The 19,085-nt window shown below is 44.3% G+C and overlaps 1 protein-coding gene and 1 long non-coding RNA gene across 3 annotated transcripts in view; one reads left to right on the top strand and one right to left on the bottom strand.

Annotated features, from left to right (window-relative positions):
* The window catches only part of LOC137606957 (uncharacterized), a 289,217-nt gene that overhangs the window by 246,005 nt on the left and 24,127 nt on the right, over positions 1-19,085 (bottom strand). The gene's annotated exons all lie outside the window — the stretch shown is intronic.
* Positions 1-19,085, top strand: part of LOC137606956 (CUB and sushi domain-containing protein 3-like) — a 255,437-nt gene that overhangs the window by 224,678 nt on the left and 11,674 nt on the right. Inside the window, exons 47-63 of the mRNA XM_068332318.1 lie at positions 1,983-2,063; positions 2,295-2,408; positions 2,521-2,709; positions 2,896-3,054; positions 4,872-5,060; positions 5,727-5,912; positions 6,337-6,531; positions 6,789-6,962; positions 8,457-8,630; positions 10,480-10,665; positions 11,383-11,568; positions 12,114-12,287; positions 14,745-14,927; positions 15,092-15,268; positions 16,468-16,647; positions 16,778-16,951; positions 17,428-17,601. Of these exons, the coding sequence (XP_068188419.1) occupies positions 1,983-2,063; positions 2,295-2,408; positions 2,521-2,709; positions 2,896-3,054; positions 4,872-5,060; positions 5,727-5,912; positions 6,337-6,531; positions 6,789-6,962; positions 8,457-8,630; positions 10,480-10,665; positions 11,383-11,568; positions 12,114-12,287; positions 14,745-14,927; positions 15,092-15,268; positions 16,468-16,647; positions 16,778-16,951; positions 17,428-17,601 (2,895 nt within the window). The remainder of the gene's footprint in view (positions 1-1,982; positions 2,064-2,294; positions 2,409-2,520; positions 2,710-2,895; positions 3,055-4,871; positions 5,061-5,726; positions 5,913-6,336; positions 6,532-6,788; positions 6,963-8,456; positions 8,631-10,479; positions 10,666-11,382; positions 11,569-12,113; positions 12,288-14,744; positions 14,928-15,091; positions 15,269-16,467; positions 16,648-16,777; positions 16,952-17,427; positions 17,602-19,085) is intronic.

Here is a 19,085-nt window from a genome sequence, read left to right as displayed (position 1 = left end):
AATCTTCCGTAGTCGTAGAAATGTTGCCGTATTACGCCGTCATGTTCCTTCCACCTGGTTGTGGAGACTATATTTGTCAAATCTGTTTAGTTTCTCATCTCATTTGGATCTTTCTACATCGGTCCTTCAGCACATTTAGCCATCCCTTTGTTTTCCACAGCCACTTATGATGGAAAACCTTACCTCACCGTCTCATTTTAAAATAGTTTTTAAAAAAATCTGTGTTTGTGTGGATCTGATATACATGTCAATATATTTCAGTCTAATTACACTAGTTTAAAATCATTTCAAAACTTGAATTGAGGAATTCTGAACTTGTCTGGCTCACACAAACCAAATTAAGTTGATAACAGCAAAATATTGCATCCTGTCCCAGTAAATAATGTGTTTTTGGTGAAAATAGTATTCTCTTATTATATATTTAGGAGCGAAGCAGACTGTAATCTCTCAGTTTATAATAATGAGTTTTCCAGCTCTGCAGTGTGGTTTATGGTGAAGAGATATATTTTCATTTGTATGCATACAGTTCAGTTCGTTTCAGATTGCCTCACATGTCATCGTAGCCAGACTTTGTATGCTTAATTGCTATATAAAGAATAAAAAAATGCTTTTTATAGTTCCCCTCATCAGAAAAAGGGGAGAAACTTTTAACACAACGCAGCCATATGTAACACTCACACGTATATAGGTACTGATTTAAACATGTTTATCTCCCTTGTGCAGCTTAAAGGTATGACTCATCCAAAAGTTGTGTTCCAGCTTCCTTTTTTTAGCATAAGTCATTTTGTTAATGAGTATCTGTTGCCAGGTTTTAAACGTCAGCTGTCACGCTCACACTGCGATGGATTTAGATCATACTGTATGTTCCGTATTGGAGGATCTACAGCATTGGAGGAAAATGGATGAAAAAGAAAGAGGGAGGGATGTGGGGTTTTTTTTTCTTTTTTAGTCGGCAATATAAAAAGAAAACAGGAAAGCGGGGGAGTGATGATGCAAGTGAAATTCATAATGTCACAGTGTGAAAGTGAAACAGCTGCTAAAGAGCAGTTTTGGTATGAAATGCCATGAAAGCCCCCAAAGGAAGCATCAATCCAGTGTTGGGGGATGTTTATCTATGTCACTCCACTTCTTTTGCTGATCTGCGGGGTCAAGGTTTTGAATGCCGCCGCCGTTTTTCTGTGCAGAGGCGAGGACAGTAGCGTGTTTGATAATGTTGTCATGGATGCCAGACCGAGAAAGCCGATGTGACATGAATGTGGACGCGGCTATAAAAAAAAAAGAAACAACATTTAAAAACGGTCCTGGAGCCCAGCGAGATCAATTACCGCTCACTACACACCTCGCCTCTCGTGCACGGATTCGCAGATGTGGTTGCACGCGTGCAAAGATGCACCAATGCAGACATGCATGCGCATAGACATGCAGACCAGGGTGCTTTGACATGCATGGGAGCAACAGATTTTCATTGTCAATTTCATTCTGACTTATAGCTCGCAGGCCTTCCTCCCCTCTTCCCCACCGCCGGTCTGTCTGCACTCTCTCCCCTCCCATCTCTCTTGCTGTTAGTGAGTGATCTATGGTCATGCAGCAATATTGATTACAGCCTTCAGCTCAGTAGCTGTGAAGTCGGTCCGTTTTTACGAGCCCAGGGAGTGCTGTGTCTTAGTTGCATGTCTTTTTCTTTTTGATTCCATGCTTTGCTGACCTTACCACCTGATCTTCAAATGTTAAAGCCGAAAACAAGCACATTAGATAAATCTTGTGTTTCCTGAAGATTTACGTATTAGCGCGACTGTCTCTGATAGCTGGAAGCGTCCACGTTACCGCAGGTAGGCGAGTGAGATTCAAGACAAAATAGAAAAGTCTGGTGGCTTTTTTTTTTTTCCAGTTGTAATCAACCCGGGTTAGATATGTCGGCCACGCTTACATTATGTCCCTCTCATCGTCGTCTCTGCTCTTCTCTGCTGTCTCCATTCCCCTAGCCTACCAATTAAGGGTTTGCCAGCCACCTCCAGAAGTACCCAACGCTGTCATGCTGATGGAGGATGGCGAGCTGGAGATAGGTGAGTTGTCTGCCCGAGATGAGTCTTGACATGTCGTCTTGATGGAGGAGGCAAACTTGAGATGTCTTACTAAAGGTAAAATAATGGCCAATCAGAGAGGAGTATGGGTATCTTGTTATATGTGTCATATAATCATGTGTAAGTATGATTTTACTGTTACATTTTGAATTTGTGAGAGAAATAAACGACCTCTTTGTTGTTGTTTTTTTGTATGCCGCCATTTGTCTCCAGGTGACATCATCAGGTACAGATGCGATCCTGGATTCTCATTGGTTGGAAGTGAGATCCTGACATGTCGCCTTGGAGAAAGGTTACAGATGGATGCACCTCCGCCAACATGCCAAGGTGTTTGTGTGTGTGTGTGTGTGTGTGTGTGTGTGTGTGTGTCACTACATTTACACTCCTGTGAGTGTCAAATAGATGCTAAAAAGCAACATATACTTCTTTCTGTCTGCAGTGCAATGCCCCGCGCACGATGTGCGATACGACTCATCGGGCGTCATCCTGAGCCCCGGTTGGCCAGAAAGCTACCCTAACCTCCAGATGTGTTCCTGGAGCATTACGATAGAGAAGGGTTACAACGTCACCGTCACCTTTGAAAGTTTCCACACCGAGAGAGAGTTTGATGTGTTGGAGATTTTTGACGGTAAAAAAAACAAACATTCATTACGCTAACGAGAGCAGCACAAGTTCTGTGCAGAGAAAGTAATAAACCCCCCAATGGCCTGAAAATATAAAAATCAAACAAGGCTTTATTTGAGTGTTCAGGGTTGAGGGATGTTTATCAGGTAATCCTCTTCATGTTTTCTTATTTTGTTCTAATCCCTCTCAGGTCCAACGGCCAACAGTCCTACCCTGGCGACACTGAGCGGAGACTTGCCGACGCCCTTTAACCTCACGACCTCGGGTCACCAGTTCCTGGTCCGCTGGTCGTCAGACCACGGCACAAACAAGAGAGGCTTCAAAATTCGCTATGTTGGTGAGTACCAAAGTATGTATCCCAACTTTATTTTACTACTACTTCATATCTTCGTACTGCATGGGATTACGGACAGAACAAACAGAGACAGACAGAAAGACAGAAAAGAGCAAATAAAATCAGAATTTGCTCTAAATGCCTGCAAAATTTGACCAATTTTTGAAGGGAGAAATGAATTGGCTCAAAAAATACAATTATTGACAGTATCTTTAACTTCCTGACTGCCAGTTCTTCACCTTCACTTCTGTCTGTCTCCTGAAGTCAGTTTAGACTTTCCCATGACGGGAAACTTTTATATTTAGAGATGATTCATCATTCAAGGGCGTATGAGAGTTCAGAATGAGAGAACTGAATAGACTGTTTGCTCTTTGGTTCAGTTCAACCTGATCAATGTCCACGATCAGTAAAAGCTATACGACAGCACACTCCTGCCACTGTAGGTTCTCAGTTATCCAGGTCATAGTTATCCAAAGCTGGTTCAACCAATCCATTGGACTTTAAGAAAGTTTCTTGAATACGTTTCACCTCCCATCCAAGAGGCTTCTTCAGTTCTAGTGGCTTCTTCGCTAGAACTGAACAAGCCTCTTGGATGAGAGGTAAAACAAACTTTCTTTAAGTCCAGTGAATTGATTTTAAATTGATTTTTGGACTCCTGCCACCACATTTTAGAAGATTCTATGCTTGTTTAATGCTGCAAATGTTAAGAATACCACAGGTTTGGGTTCCCGGAGTGATTTTAATGAGTTGTTAGCTGCCTGGGTCGCCTACCTGCTGGTCCAGTGATACCACCACTTTCTCTCCCCACCTTGAACTTTCGTTTCTTTTAGAAATAGCTGACACAGAGCTCTTATTAGAAATTCTAGACAACCTGCACAAAACAGACTCTCAACACAAAGAAAAGTTCTTTATTCTTAAGTGGTGCCTTGCCTTTTTGGTTAAAAAAAAACCAAAAAAACACTATGCAGATGATACCGGGCCAGGGGTGAATAAAACAGGCTTATCAGAGAAATATATAAGGCCAGTTAACAACTTATTCTTGGGCCATTGTCCAATTTGGAGTGTTACAGACCAGGCAACCTGCCCAATTAAACACCGAACTGGTTCCAGACCAGACTAATTTTTACACGTTTTAACTGAGGAACACAATGGAACTGTTCCTAGATGCTAAAAATATACTGACATAATTACATACAGGTCTATATCTATAGCATACAGACAGTATGAGGCAACAGCATGCCAGTTTTGTACAAACACCCGCCCAACTGTACTTCATTCATTGACTGCTGAATCCAAAAGGACAAAGCCTCATTATTTAGTTTGTTTGGCAGTCATGCTGTTTGTCCCATAGAGCCTACATGGCGCGCACACATGGCTTTTAAGACAAGCAGGGGAGGCATAATTAGCCTAATCAGCGAAAAAAGTGTTTTGAGTTGTTGGACCGGGAGTGATAAAGTATTTTTTTAAATCTCATTAAAATTCTGCTTTTACTTTCACTTTTATATAAGCCATAACTGCAATCAAGATGCGCTTTCAGTTCATTTGAGCCGATCTTCCTGTTCTGTATGAATAAAGTAGCGACTGTCAATGAAAGCTTTGATGTCAGTGACATGGAAGCCTTGAATGAAATCTGTGAATTGTAGTAATTTATAGAATGTACGTTTGCATGCAGTGAAATTATATATAATACTGTGCTTTATGATGGTAACCATACTACAGCTATGACATCAATGTCTCCTGCTTTTCTGTTTACTCTTGACGAGAATCAACCACTGTCTTTGATGTCATTTCATACCTTGGCTTTTTTAAAAACTTTCTTCCCGCCACCCCAGCTCTGTACTGCTCGACCCCAGACTCTCCTCTCCACGGCTCCATCTCTTCTCAAACGGGCGGCCACGTCAACAGCGTCGTCCGATGGGCTTGCGACCGCGGTTATCGCCTCATAGGCAACGCCACGGGAACCTGTCGCCGCACAGCACTCGGCTACTACGCGTGGGACTCTCCTGTTCCTGCGTGTCAAGGTTTGCACATTGGAGGATATTTTAAAAGTCCATTGGATCACATCGCCATTGAGTCATAGGCGAAATTTCCCAGTTTGGGATAAATAAAGTATATCTATCTATTATCGGATAGTTTAGCTACCATGAATTCCGATTCAGTAACGAGTTGTTCCTAGAAAACAGAGATGAGTTCATTTATGGTTGAATTATCTCCTGCATGTACAGTAAATCTTTTTCCTCCCAGACATACACAACATGCATATGCTGAATATAATGGGCGTACCTGCTGTTCAGTAATCCTACAAATCCAATAACCACGGGAATCGCTGCAATCGACGCAAAGTCAAATGAAGGATGTAGAGCAGATTGTCAACAGTGTGTAATTACACGGTGTGATGCTCTACAAACCCGTCTATTTAAACCTCTGTGGACGACGGAGCAGCATTTTAGCAAAGACGGATTCATTTGTGTCGGAACTGATTGGAAGCGGAGATCAAGCATCTCTTGATTGTATATTTTTAGTTTGATAGCTTGTTTACGGCACTGGCTTTCGCTCCCCCAGAAACCTTCCACAGTGAAGAGCACATCAAACATGTCTACCTGACAGATGTAATTGTGCATTAGGGCTTCTGTGTGTGTCTCTTTGACTGATGTCTTCTTAACCAGTGCGTACCTGTCCTCCCCTAGCTGTGTCATGCGGGACGCCCAAGGCGCCTATAAACGGCGGCGTTTTAACAGCTGACTACTCCGTCGGAACCCGAGTTTCCTATTTCTGCAATGACGGGTACAGACTGTCCAGTAAAGAGCTGACGTCGGCCATCTGTCAGCCCGATGGAACATGGAGCAACCACAACAAGATACCACGATGTTCTGGTTGGTAGCACAGAGGAGGAAGTAAAAATTACAAAATAACTTGATTGAAGTGCATTTAAAATTTCGTGCTTGTGTTTGCTGAATATTAAACTAAAGTTGACCTGAAATGTGATTTTGCTAAACATCCTCATAGATCCATCTCTTAAAATCAAATGTTTAAGCTGCATTAGCTTCTATTAGCAAAAAAAAAAAAGATTGGCCTTTTGACTGGAGGGGAGCTTCAAATACTACATTGATCAAGCAATTAGAATAAAACACTGTGGATAAAGAATGTTTTTTAATCAAGTCATTATTATACATCTGTGTGATACTTTATCAGGCTCATATCAGATAACCCTGCACTCCTTTTTGAAAGGGAAACTTTAACTTTGGTGGAATGTAAATTCATTTTGTGTCGCTCTATCTGCTCTTCGTGTCGTCGCAGTGGTGGTGTGTCCCAGCATCGGGTCATTTTCCTTAGAGCACGGCCGATGGAGGATCGTCAACGGCTCGCATTACGAGTACAGAACCCGCATCGTGTTCACCTGCGATCCGGGATACTACAGATTAGGCCCCGCCCACATTCAGTGCTTACCCAATGGCATGTGGAGCTGGAAAAACGAGAGGCCGCACTGCCAAGGTGAGGAATAAAGATGCAATCTTTTAAGTCATGTTAAAATTTTTTACAGCAGCTAGCTGTGAAGTTAACATATCTTAGCATAGAGAGAAAAAAACACACACTACTAGCAGCAAATTTGTGTGATCAGCAACCCGCTAGGATTAGTAGCACCCCCACCCCCCACCCCCCTGGAACCAATGAGCCCTACCAGCAACTCAAATTAACTAAATTGCTGCACAACTGCTCTTCAATTACTCGTGTCTGGCTGTGTCTTCCAGTCATATCCTGCGGCGAGCTCCCATCGCCGCCCAACGGGAAGAAGATCGGCACTCAGACCACCTTCGGCGCGACGGCCATCTTCACCTGCGACGCCAGCTTCATGCTGGTGGGGTCAGTCGTCAGGGAGTGTTTGTCATCGGGGCTTTGGAGTGGAACGGAAACGCGATGCTTAGGTACGTTAATGATAAAGCATCGGGAAAGGGAGCTTGAAGGTCATTCTAACGAGGATGGGAATCATGTGGAGCTCCGCTACGGCTAAAACATCTGCTTCCTACCGTCAGCAGCTAACGTTTGAGCGGGAAAACAAACAGCCGCTTTCTTCTGTCGGCGTGCCAGCTAGAGGTAGCAGATGTTATGACACAGTCCTGTCACTTCTCCACAAATCCAAAGTAGAAACATCGCTTCCCAGAATACTTCACAGGCCCGGAGGGGAGTGGAGGGTGCGGGGGGGTGGGGGGTGTATGAGACACAATTATGAGGAGGAGTTCAATGAGAGTTAACCTAAACTGATGAGGAGACATCATTCTGTCAGGAGGAGGATAAATTGAGCTCGACGCGATGCTACAAACATTTTCGTGGTTTTTTTTTAAGCCAGAACTGTTCTGTTTTTATTTATTTATTTTTTTTTTCTGTCTCCTGTCACCACAATAAAAGCATACGGTCTGTCCCCAAATCAAAAATGCATGTGAAACTTATGATTCCCCTGTATTATCAGCTGATACCACACAAAGAAAAGCTGACTTGCAATTATTTAAATATTCCATCACCATGTGAATCGACATGCTTGATGCGAAAGCGACCTTTTCTCATCGCTCTCCGTCTCGTTTTATTCCGGAAATCTTCACATTTGCTGATGTGATGGAGAAGCAGGGTGTTTTTATCTACTTTTAAGAATGAAATCAATATTCAATCAAACTCTCGGAGAGCAATTACACATTCCCACCTTCTACTTGTGAAACACTCCTTAAAACATTTTTTTGCATCAGCGCCTTGAATCAATCACACCTCTGGGAATCAATCTGACGAGGAAGCGAATACTCGCAGATTGTGATTGGTTGGCTGTGGCGGCAGGAGAAACCTATTCTTCTTAAAAACAGAGTGAAAGGTTGAGTTTAAATTCAGATGCTTTTTACGACGGTGAACAGAGGTAACAGGATTTTCTCGGGGGGGGGGGGGGGTTTGACCATCTGAGCCACTGCTGTAAAACAGCGATCCAATTTATGTGGGAGTTCCTGATATTTTGTGTAGTACTTGTTGTGCTCCCGCTATAAAAGTTTAACGGTTTGTCACAAATCCGATTCCTTCCCACAATCACCAACTTTTACATGCTTGTAAGAAGTTTACGTCCTCCTTATCAACAAACCGTCTCTCTGGCCAATGAGATCATCGACCTATGGGCCTGATTAAAACATTAAAACGTCTCCTGAAAATAAGGGGAAAGGCATCTATTGGGAACAATGAGCTGTCAGGAACACCGTCGTTTTGGAATGCCTGAGATCTCAGAGACACAATACGTAAATCAATCCAGTCTGCCAATCAGCTAATGCAGCATCTTAGCTATCAATCATGTTTTATTGATGGTTTTACTGCTGTCAAGATAAGTCTTGGAACAGCAGTGAATCGTGGTTATCGATGACCTAATCAACGGGTTTCTTTCTTTCTTTCAGCCGGTCACTGTGGAATCCCAGAAGCCATCGTGAACGGCCAGGTGATCGGGGAGAACTTCGGATATCGCGACACCGTCGTGTATCAGTGCCTGCCTGGCTTTCGCCTGATCGGCTCATCCGTTCGGATCTGTCTCCAAGACAACCAGTGGTCCGGACAGCTGCCTGTCTGCATATGTGAGAACGACACACAATCATCTCCAACCGAGTATTTTCCGTAATCAACAAATGAAACTGAACGTGTTTGTGCAGAAAGACAGCAATTTTTTCCATTTATTTTGGTCACAGTCAAGAAATGTGAGCAGAACACTCTAGGTTTCAACTTTTGCGACTTAAATTTTGACAAAATTTAATCAGAGTGGATATGAAGGCAGAGTTCTTTATCATTGGACGCCCGTAGCATATGACATGTATCATTCACGATGTAATTGAATGAACAAAGAGATTAAAAAGTCCTCCGCCAAGGTTTCCACCACAGGACTCAGTCTGCCGAATTTCATTAACGGGAGGAAAGTCCAAATTAAACAAAGGGAAGTAAAACCATTTAGGGTGAACATTTTGTTCTGGGGTTCATTTCATATGCAGCGGTTCCGAAAACAGCGACTGGGCACAGTTAAAGAGACCATGATGATGATGAGTGCCATCTGATACTAACGATATATGTGCCATTTTACACAACAGACCGCCAGTTCGTTCACTAAAACGCAAGCCCGATTCCAAATCTGGAGACATTTGTGCACATAATGGGTAGAGGACAAAAATCAGCATCGAGGCAGCGCTGCGTTAAAAAACAAAATGATTCCACGGCGCTTATTTCTACATGGGCTCGGCGACAGATTGGAAAACAGCTGTCAGTGAACACAGTTTGTTGCCACGTCTTCAAATGTGAGTTAAGACTCCACCATGTGAAGCCACAACGTCAGAGACATCCCTCCTGTCTGAGCCGAGCTCGTCAGGGGTGGACCGACAGGAAGTAGACGAAAAGGACCCTACAGGTTGCTGCCGGTTCAGAACCCAGCATCTGGGAGGGTTCGAAGGTGGATTGATGCCAAATTTGGAACTTTTTGAAAACTGCTGCCATCAAATTCAGACATTTAAGCAATAAATATCTCCTCTTACATTGTATTCTGTTTTTATTGACTATTGAATATTCTATCCATTTAGAAACCGGGGACGTAGACCTGCCTTTAACAGCAGCATCGGTGTGTCTACATGTCTGGTGTGGATGGGGCGCTAATGGGAGTTAATTTCCTCCATGAAATGGCTTTTTGACTCGACCTTTTGTGATCGGGATAGTGTGTGTTTCCACCGTTCTACGTGGTGTTTGTGTTTTTATTGGGGTTATTCATGCAAGAGTTATTGAGGGAAATCATTTTACAGCCAAATTATACTGTAATTATGGAGATGAGAGGCTCTTGTTTAGAGGCGCAAACAAAATGACGAGGATGTGTGTGCGCTGGTGCGCATTTGTGCGTGCGTGTCGCTGTAGGGCATACTGACAGTGTCGGATAAATTTGTATCTTAGGCGAGCAAACAAACTTCTGACTCTCATTGATCAAATGAAAAAATACGTGATTTTTTTTTCACCCCCTTTTCTCCCTCGTCTCTTCTCGTCATGATATTTCCTCCCCCTATCCCCCTCGAAAATAGCAAATTCAATGGGAAGGCTTGAGAGGCGGATGAGAGGTTCTGGCTGTAAGCGTAACCCGTCCTTTTTATACGAGCGTCAAAACAATGTCATCCGCACAATGAGGTCAGGTGACATGCTGAGACCCGTGAGTAGACCCATTGAATCAGCGTAACAGGGTGAATAATCAAGCACAACGGCCGTCAGAGGACTCCCACTGTTAATTCTGATGATGGCGAGACCTAACATTTCCCTATAATTTGGGACAGGAGACTAGATATCCTCCAGTTTTAGATCATATCCCATGCAACATTGCGAGAAAAGACAATACGAACAGAGAACGGAATCTTAACTATATGTGTATGTATGATTGTATGATTTCCATCGTCTTCCTCATAGCCATCAGCTGCGGTCATCCAGGAAGTCCCATATACGGTCGGACGGTAGGAAACGGCTTCAATCTCAACGACGTGGTCAGCTTCGTTTGCAATCGGGGTTATGAAATGGAGGGGCCCGCACGTGCTCAGTGTCAGGCCAATCGGCAGTGGAGCCACCCGCCCCCAACGTGTAAAGGTGGGGAGAAAAGTTAAGTGTATTCACCCCTAACTTTATTTACCCCTGGCATTCAATAACCACCTCACATCTGATCTTTATTTATCCCAACAAATTTTCCCTTTCCCTTTTTCATTTCATCTCAATTCTACCTCGAAATGCATCCGACTTGAACATCTCTGGCATCGCAACTGCATAAAAGAAAAATTTTGAAATTTGAAAATGTATGTGTTTAATGACATTTTGAGGTAGATTTATTGCCCTGCATGCCTCAGACCTCTCCTGGCGCCAACATGCCTGAATGGGAATGGCTCGTTTTAGGTGAAATACTAAATTCAAAACAGTAACATCCATAACGGCAAGGGTTGCTTCGCTTACATGTGTTTATACAAGCGATCGGCGCTCTGCCCAGTAAACACACCGAGTGCCAGCGAATTGTGTAAAATTAAAAATGTATTACGATGCTGAAAAGCCATTATCATGAACGAGTGCTGGATCCAGGAGACACAAATACACCTCCGTCATGTACCCCTCTGAACATCAACCCTGCTCAGTTCTTCCTTCCAAAACCCCCTGAGTGTGGCCTGAATTATTCCACGGAGTAATCCCAGTGGAAACGTGGGGACGCAAAGACGGTGGAGAGAAGTGACCCTCTCTGGTTCATGCCAAATAACACATGCTGTTTTATATCTTCTTGTGTGTTTCTGTGTGTGTGTGTGTGTGTCCATCTTTGTGTCTCTCTGTGTATAGTGGTCAACTGCTCCGATCCGGGCATCCCTGCCAACTCCATCCGACAGAGTAAAATAGAACACGGCAATTTCACCTTTGGCACCGTGGTTTTCTACGACTGCAACCCGGGGTATTACCTGTTTGGATCACCTGTGCTGACCTGTCAACCTACCGGCCAATGGGACAAACCCCTACCTGAATGCATCGGTTGGTTTTGTGTCTTTAAACTGTGCAGAATGTTAGATTAGCTTGTGTTTTTGTTGCCGTGTCTGTCAAGCCGACAATGATTACAGTTCCCACTCGAGATTCTTCCTCAAGTCCTTGATTTCAAACAAAGAGAAAAGCAGGCCAATTAATTCTAACTGATTAACACATAATCAATCGCGTCTAGCTCAGTAATTACACTGAGCTAGCTTAGCATCAGAAAGTTTAATATATCCAACCCTTCTTTGTTGTGAAAGAACAAGTTCTTTAATTCTCTGAAGGGGGTAGAGACAGACAGCTTCTCCTCACTTCTTAATGCAAATTCTGCACTCCTTCCTTTTCTAAAAAAAAAAAAAAGGCAGGTAATGGAGCTCACCACCAAAAAAACTGTATTCTGATCCAGCCACAATTCCTGTAAAACTGACCACATTCCTCTGTCTCTTTCTGAAACATGCCTTCTAGTTCACGACAGCCGTCTCTGCCTTTTCTTAAGTCGAAAACAAACTGTCGTCTTCTTTTCATCTCTCTCTCTCTCTGTGGGTCTGTAGTTGTAGACTGTGGTCACCCCGGCTCCCCTCCTAACGGCGTGCTGAGCGGAGATAAGTTTACATTTGGTTCAACGGCGCGGTACTCCTGTCTGGGAGGAAGACAGCTGAAAGGAGAATCATCCAGGACTTGTCAGCTCAATGGAATGTGGAGCGCCCCCATGCCCTTCTGCTCTGGTAACCATCTTAACCTCTACTCAATGTACCATCCACCCCATCAGCAAGAGAGGGATGGATAGATAGGAAGTGCTGATGAAAGATGAGACGTAAAAAGCATGTAGACCCATACTGTGGAACAATTTTAACCCCCCCTTCACTCAGACTGAGGGATAATGGGGAGGAATGGATGCTGTAACAACAGTAGGGTTGTTCCACGAAAAAATAATATATCAGAATGTGTTTCTTACCAGGGTTGCAGAGCATAACCTCCTCTAACCAGCGCATCCTTCGTGCCGTAGCTTCAACAAGGTCCAGCAAATGTTTGCCAGAGATTTTTTATCCATATTAATTCAATAGCATCAGGTAGTTGCAGCAGATTTGTTGGCTGAACATCCAAAAGGTCCTCGATTCGATTGAGAACTGGAGTCTGTGGGGAACCGTTTAAGCAATTTGAGATGATTGGAGCGCGGAGGCATGGTGGGTCATCCTGCTGGAAGTGGCAATCAGGACTTGGGTCAAAAAAGGTTTGGACGGGGTCTGCAACTATCCTCAGGTAGGCTGGGGCATTTAAATGATGCTCAGTTTGTACCAAGGGGCCCAAATTCCCCCAACACCATGATACCTCCACCCCAACCTGGACTGTTGATAGAAAGCAGTCTGCCTTGACTCTAAATTCCACCCTATTATCCGATTGGCACAGTAGAAACCGAAAGTCATCAAACCAGGGAAAGTTTTTCCAATCTCCTCAGCTGTGGGAATTGTTGCATCGCCCGCGGGTGCGGAACCCGGTGTGGTGTCCTGCTGTTGCCTATCCACTTCGAGGTTTGACATGTTTCTGACCAGCGTCATCAGACACCAACACCGACTACCAAATCGTTTAAATCATCGTCCTGACGCTCGGTTTGAACCGCAGCAGGTCGTCTCGACCACATCTACCTGCCGAAATGTGTCTAGTTGCTACCGTATGACCAGCAGCCGAGGCAGGAGATCGAATCCCGCATCCTGAAGACTTCTTGCATGTCCATCTTCATACTGTCTTTGTTCTGTCAAGTGCTTCACACAAGCCTATCTCATCCCCGGTGGAGGAAACCTCCTTACCTTCCATCATGTATAACAAACAATCCAAGTTATATGGTTCTCCGTTGGCTGGCTGGGGGCAGGATTATTGCTCTCCAAACTGAGGAGCTCCCAGCTGCTGCTTATATAAGAAAACTGACTGAACACGTATTCCAGACAAGTTGACTAAGAATACATTGTTATTTACAGGAATTGCCTCAGGGAGACACAGGTTGAGGAAGGGTAAGAGTTTATAAAGCACTGATTCATGGTTTTTTACCTGGCAGCTGTACCAGAGCCCTGCTGAGATAAGAGTTCAGCCCATGGTGGAAGTGCTTGGTCCGCATTTCTGCCTCATGACCGTTGATGCAAAAAATGGCATTTCTGATGTAAACGCCGTTCAAGTGGCCACATTTACATCCAGGGCGTAACGCATTTTTAATTTTAACCAAGTAGGTACAGCCGGCGTTTTGTCTTATAGTCGACACAAACCGCACGCCTACACGGCGGTGGCGTAGCTTCTCAGAACTGGACCTCCAACACAGGCCAATGAAAATCCAAAGGAAAGAACTGCTGGAATATTACATTACTATATATGTATGCGTATGTGTGTATGTGTGTGTGTTTTCTGTGTGTTTGCTCATTGTGTGTGTTCCCAGGAGCATGCTCAGTGTCTGTCAGAAAGAATTTGCTGACCAGGCGCTTCTGCAAGGACAGAGCAAGGATCACGCACACCCTGATTCCCTCCTACATAACACAAACACACACACACTCTCTTAAGGCAAACATATGACCCTTGTCACCAACATATGTACGCAACCCTCTACCATTTGTAAGCAACCATTACACATCAGGCCTCCCCCCCAGGAGAGCGGTAACACACATTCACCTCACGCCGCAGAGTTTCCTTCACAATGGCGTCTCAATAACTTGTGATGTATTACGATTGCTGTGCTCAGCGGAAAAAAACAAAGACATTTGTGAGATATTCAACCATGTGGGGAGTACAAGTTTTGTCATTTCCTGTCCCAAAATATGATAAACTCGTAACCGCAGGAACAAAAACGAGAGCCATGTGTGATCGTGGCTCACGTAGAGAACAGGTGGAGGTAAATGAAGGATTCTTGGTTGCTGAATCCAAACACTAGCATGGACCCACACCTATGGTTCTGACACTTGTGAAACAAATTACCACCATTTAATACCTCGTGTTGAATCCCAATTGGGAGAGGAATCATCTAAATAAGTCGGATTTTGTGGAATATATTGCATCGCTTTAGCTTTTTTTAGTTCTCCTTCTGCCTCGTCGTATTTTATTTGTGATATCCGCTCCCGTTCGCAGTGATGCGTTGGCAGAAAGTGAGTATTTGACTCACTAAGTCGAGGATCTGACTCTTCCGTCTCTTCATCCTTCTTCAGGCGACACAGCCGGCTCCTGTGGCGATCCTGGCATTCCCTCCCAAGGTTCCAGAGAACAGACGGATTTCAGGATCCGCTCAAAGGTTCACTTCAGCTGCTCGGAGGGCTATGAGCTGATTGGTTCTTCGGAGAGGATGTGCTTCCCCAACGGAACCTGGTCTGGCACGCAGCCCTTCTGCAAACGTAGGAAGACGCATTTACTTAATCTCAGCCTTTTATAACCCAACGCTTTGACACTTATCCAGCCACAGGATGCACCGTTGACTTAAATAATCATATTAAAGCTGGAGCTCATCGAGATGCGCGACACCTTCTCCCTCTCATTCTCTCATTTACCCCCCCACCAGCTGTCCAGTGCGGTAACCCTGGCACTCCCAGTAATGGCCGAGTCTTTCGTTTGGATGGGACGACATTTTCCCACTCGGTCATTTACTCCTGCATGGACGGCTACCTGCTCACCGGCGCCACCACCAGGCAGTGTCAGGCCAACGGGACGTGGTCTGGAATGCAGCCCAACTGTACCAGTAAGATCCCTGTTGTTGTATACCGTATTAAATGACCGATGGGTTCATAATTGCAAAAGGTTTTTTTATTCAGCTGCATTCCTGCGAATGTGAACTCACATATAAGGTAACTCAGAGGCTTAAGAGCGAAGTGTCAGCTTTATGCATCACTTACTAAACATAATCAGTATTAAATCCCTGCTTCGCAATGAGTCTGCAAGTCTGCAAGCCATAAATATCCCCAAACGACTGATGTGTGACAATGAGGTTTCCTTTCCAGCCCTTTCGCCTCTGTTTTAAATTATTCCACGAAGACTCGGACATTGAGTAATGAAACGCTCTTCAAATATTCAAGCGCCTGACTTTATAGGTCGACATTTTAAAAAACGCATTCGCTGTTTACTTTAGCTAATTCGCTTTATGGACTCTGCGTGGGGAAATTACAAAGTTAAGTAATCGTAAAATGTAACATTCTAGTGTGAAATGTGATCCAAAAGTGTGTACAGTATGAAATCTGCATGTCGTAACGTAACGCTAACAATTAGCATGCAGCGTGTTCACCAAGATGCCTTACGACTGTACTGGACGTCGTACCCTCGGGTGAAATTCCCCCGACATGATATGAAAGGCTTGTTGGACGTCCAATTTTCGGTGACATTCCCGACTTTAATGCACCGAGCAAAGAAATAAGCCCTGAAATTTCCAGCAGCATCAAACAAAAGGCCAAAAAATGCTGAGAAACGAAATTTCTTCAATATGCGGAACTAGACAGAAAAAAAAAATCCCTGACTTTAAGGTAATAGGTTTTACAGTAGATTACACGACATCCTTTACGGCAGCCTGACAGTATCTGGGGTAGGTTTAGAATCATTTAAACTGCCTATTAGACTATGAAGGACAGGGCTTTTTAAGTGCAGTCAAGGGAATCCTAATGCTCTTTAAAAGAGTCCCGGGACAACCTCAGCCATTTTTAATATCACTGTTGATTCATTCATGAGGCCCATAACTAAATTTGAGGATTTACAGTCCGGTCACAAATTTGCCGGCTGTGTAATGTCAGCAGTTTGGAACAATTTGGAACTAAAAATAAGTAGATGCGTAGATATAGTAGATATAGTAGATAAACACACAGCTCTGGTTAGTCTGCATCAACTTTGTTTGTTTGAAGCCAAACTTTGTGATTCTGAAGCGACTTCCAACCTTCTTCTCCATCTACGTAGTGATAAATTGCGGTGATCCGGGCGTGCCAGCTAACGGCCTTCGCTACGGAGAAGACTTCACCATCAGTCAGAACATCTCCTTCCAGTGCCAGCCGGGTTACAGGATGGAGGAGGACGGATCGACCATCAGGACCTGCACCCAGAACGGGACGTGGAGCGGGACCATGCCTTTGTGTGCTGGTGAGCAATCCCAAGAAACCCCGGTTGAAACACAGCCCAAACGATACTCTCTTGGTCTCCAGGGTTACTCAAAAGATGCAGCATCACCTGCAGATGCTAAAACCCTATCTCTGCCTGCCCTCCCAAACAGCGGTGACCTGCCCGGCTCCTCACGCCATCAGTAACGGGGCGTTGCAAGGCAGCGACTTCGAATGGGGCAGCAGCGTGAGCTACAGCTGCTCCCCCGGATACGAGCTGTCATTCCCCGCCGTATTGACCTGCATAGCCAACGGCACCTGGAGCGGCATGCTGCCACAATGCTTACGTAAGAACACACACACACACACACAAACACACACAAAAAAACAACAACACAAAAGATTGGAACAAGTTTTCATTTATGCTCATCAACTTTAGATCGGTGCAATATGACGTCAGTGTGTGCAGCACTACTTGAAGAAAAATAGCCCTTACATATTCTTTACAGTATACGACCTTGCACACACATTTGCACACATGTATTATTACACAAACAGGCACAAACACACACACACACACACACTATCAATTCTTACGCATCAGCCATAAGTTACAAGTAGAAGCAAAATTTTGTCCTTGAATGTGCTTGTCAGCAATTTTAGCCCCCCACACTGAAATTGGATTGTTTTTGTGTGTGTGTGTGTGTGTGTGTGTGTGTGTGTGTGTGTGTGTGTGTGTGTGTGTGTGTGTGTGTGTGTGTGTGTGTGTGTGTGTGTGTGTGTGTGTGTGTGTGTGTGTGTGTGTGTGTGTGTGTAAATGCAGCCAAGTTCTGTGGTGACCCTGGTACTCCAGTGGGCGGTTTCAGGGAAGGCCGAAGTTTTATTTACCAATCAGAAGTATCCTTCAGCTGCACTCCTCCCCTCATCCTGGTCGGCACGGCAACCAGACTTTGCGAAAGCGACGGCACGTGGAGCGGCACGCAGCCGCGCTGTATCGGTGAGTTTAATCATTCACGCTGCTTTAACGGCGCGAGCGAACACGCAGATGGAGGCCTCCACGACGCCTTTAACTCCCGCGGTCGCGCAATTTCTTCCCACCGCTTTGATGTGATCACAATGTGTCGTTTTATGGAACAATTATTCAAACAATGCACAACTCTTCCAAATGAATCCACAACTTTTGATGACTGCATCCTTCTTGACTGTGTCCCGACGTGGCCTGCTATCCTCAGGCAGGAATATCTGGAATGAAAAGGTGGTGACGCTCGGGCCCCGGCGATGTCGCCGTACACATATTTTCTTTTGATTACTAAGAATTTGTGTCATTTGGTGTTTTCTTTTCCTTTCTTTCCTCTGACTATTATCTGACTCCCCAGGGAGCCTGGACTGCTGTGTGATGCTCTCTCCATCGTAATAATCCCAAGCATTTATAACCTGTCTTTATCAATAGTCTGATTCCAGTTGACTCGTGTTTGTTCTGCAAAGCGTTGTTTCTTTCTGTGAAATTTGCAGCTAAATAGACTTATTAGAATACAGTAATCCCTCGTTACTCACGGTTAATGCGTTCTGGGAACATCAGCAAAAAATGAAATTCCGAAATATAACGACAATTTATTTTATTATTTACGGTAATTTAAATGTTTTTGAACCCTCCCCATACTGATATTGAACCATCTTCTATCTGTATTACCTATTCCCATACTTATAGACTGTTTAAATGTATTAAAGAAAAGTTGCAGGAGGAACCGTCAGTCGAAACGCAGCGCACACACGGATCCTCTCAGCCAATTGCATGAGCGTACAGTATCACGTAACTACCTACTAAAAATCTGCGATGTAGTGAAACCGTGCATTTTGAAACGCCAACTAGCAAGGGATTAATGTATTAGAATATCAATCGATGACGACTGGAAGCTCGTGAGAGACCATCTTGTAAAAAAAATTTTTTTTAAAAGATGAGTCTTAATAGATTTCTGATTTTCCAGACTTATATTCCCTTTGAAACGGCTGCAGGTTTCACTGTTAAACACAATCAATATCTAGATCTCCTGCATTTTTCATGCAGTAATTGTATTAACTTTCAACTACAGCGAGTGAACATTGTGCCGGTAGCTTTATCTCGAAACAAAAACTTTGGATGGACGCATGGAATGATTCTCCCCAGCGCACCGAAGCTAACGATTCCAGAAATCCCGGTTTCCCTGAGTAAGACGTGAAAACCTTCCAGCTCCACATTATTCCTTCTGCTGCCCCCCCCCCCCCCCCCCACTTGCCGAGTTTTCCCATCCAACGCTGAAGCCTGTGTCTGGTCCCAGTCTGGCGCCCAGCTGTGTTTACTGGGAAGCTGCTGAGCCCCACCCACCCCCCCGCTGAGCAGCATTTGGCAGCGACTCGAGCGATATGCTGCCCCCCTATGGCTCCAGACCTCCATCTGAAATGCAGCCATATTTTATTCATGTTAATATATGAACAGACATTTAC

Source organism: Antennarius striatus, chromosome 14, assembly GCF_040054535.1.
Source record: "Antennarius striatus isolate MH-2024 chromosome 14, ASM4005453v1, whole genome shotgun sequence".
NCBI lineage: Eukaryota > Metazoa > Chordata > Actinopteri > Lophiiformes > Antennariidae > Antennarius > Antennarius striatus.
This window is presented reverse-complemented; position numbering and strand designations above follow the sequence as displayed.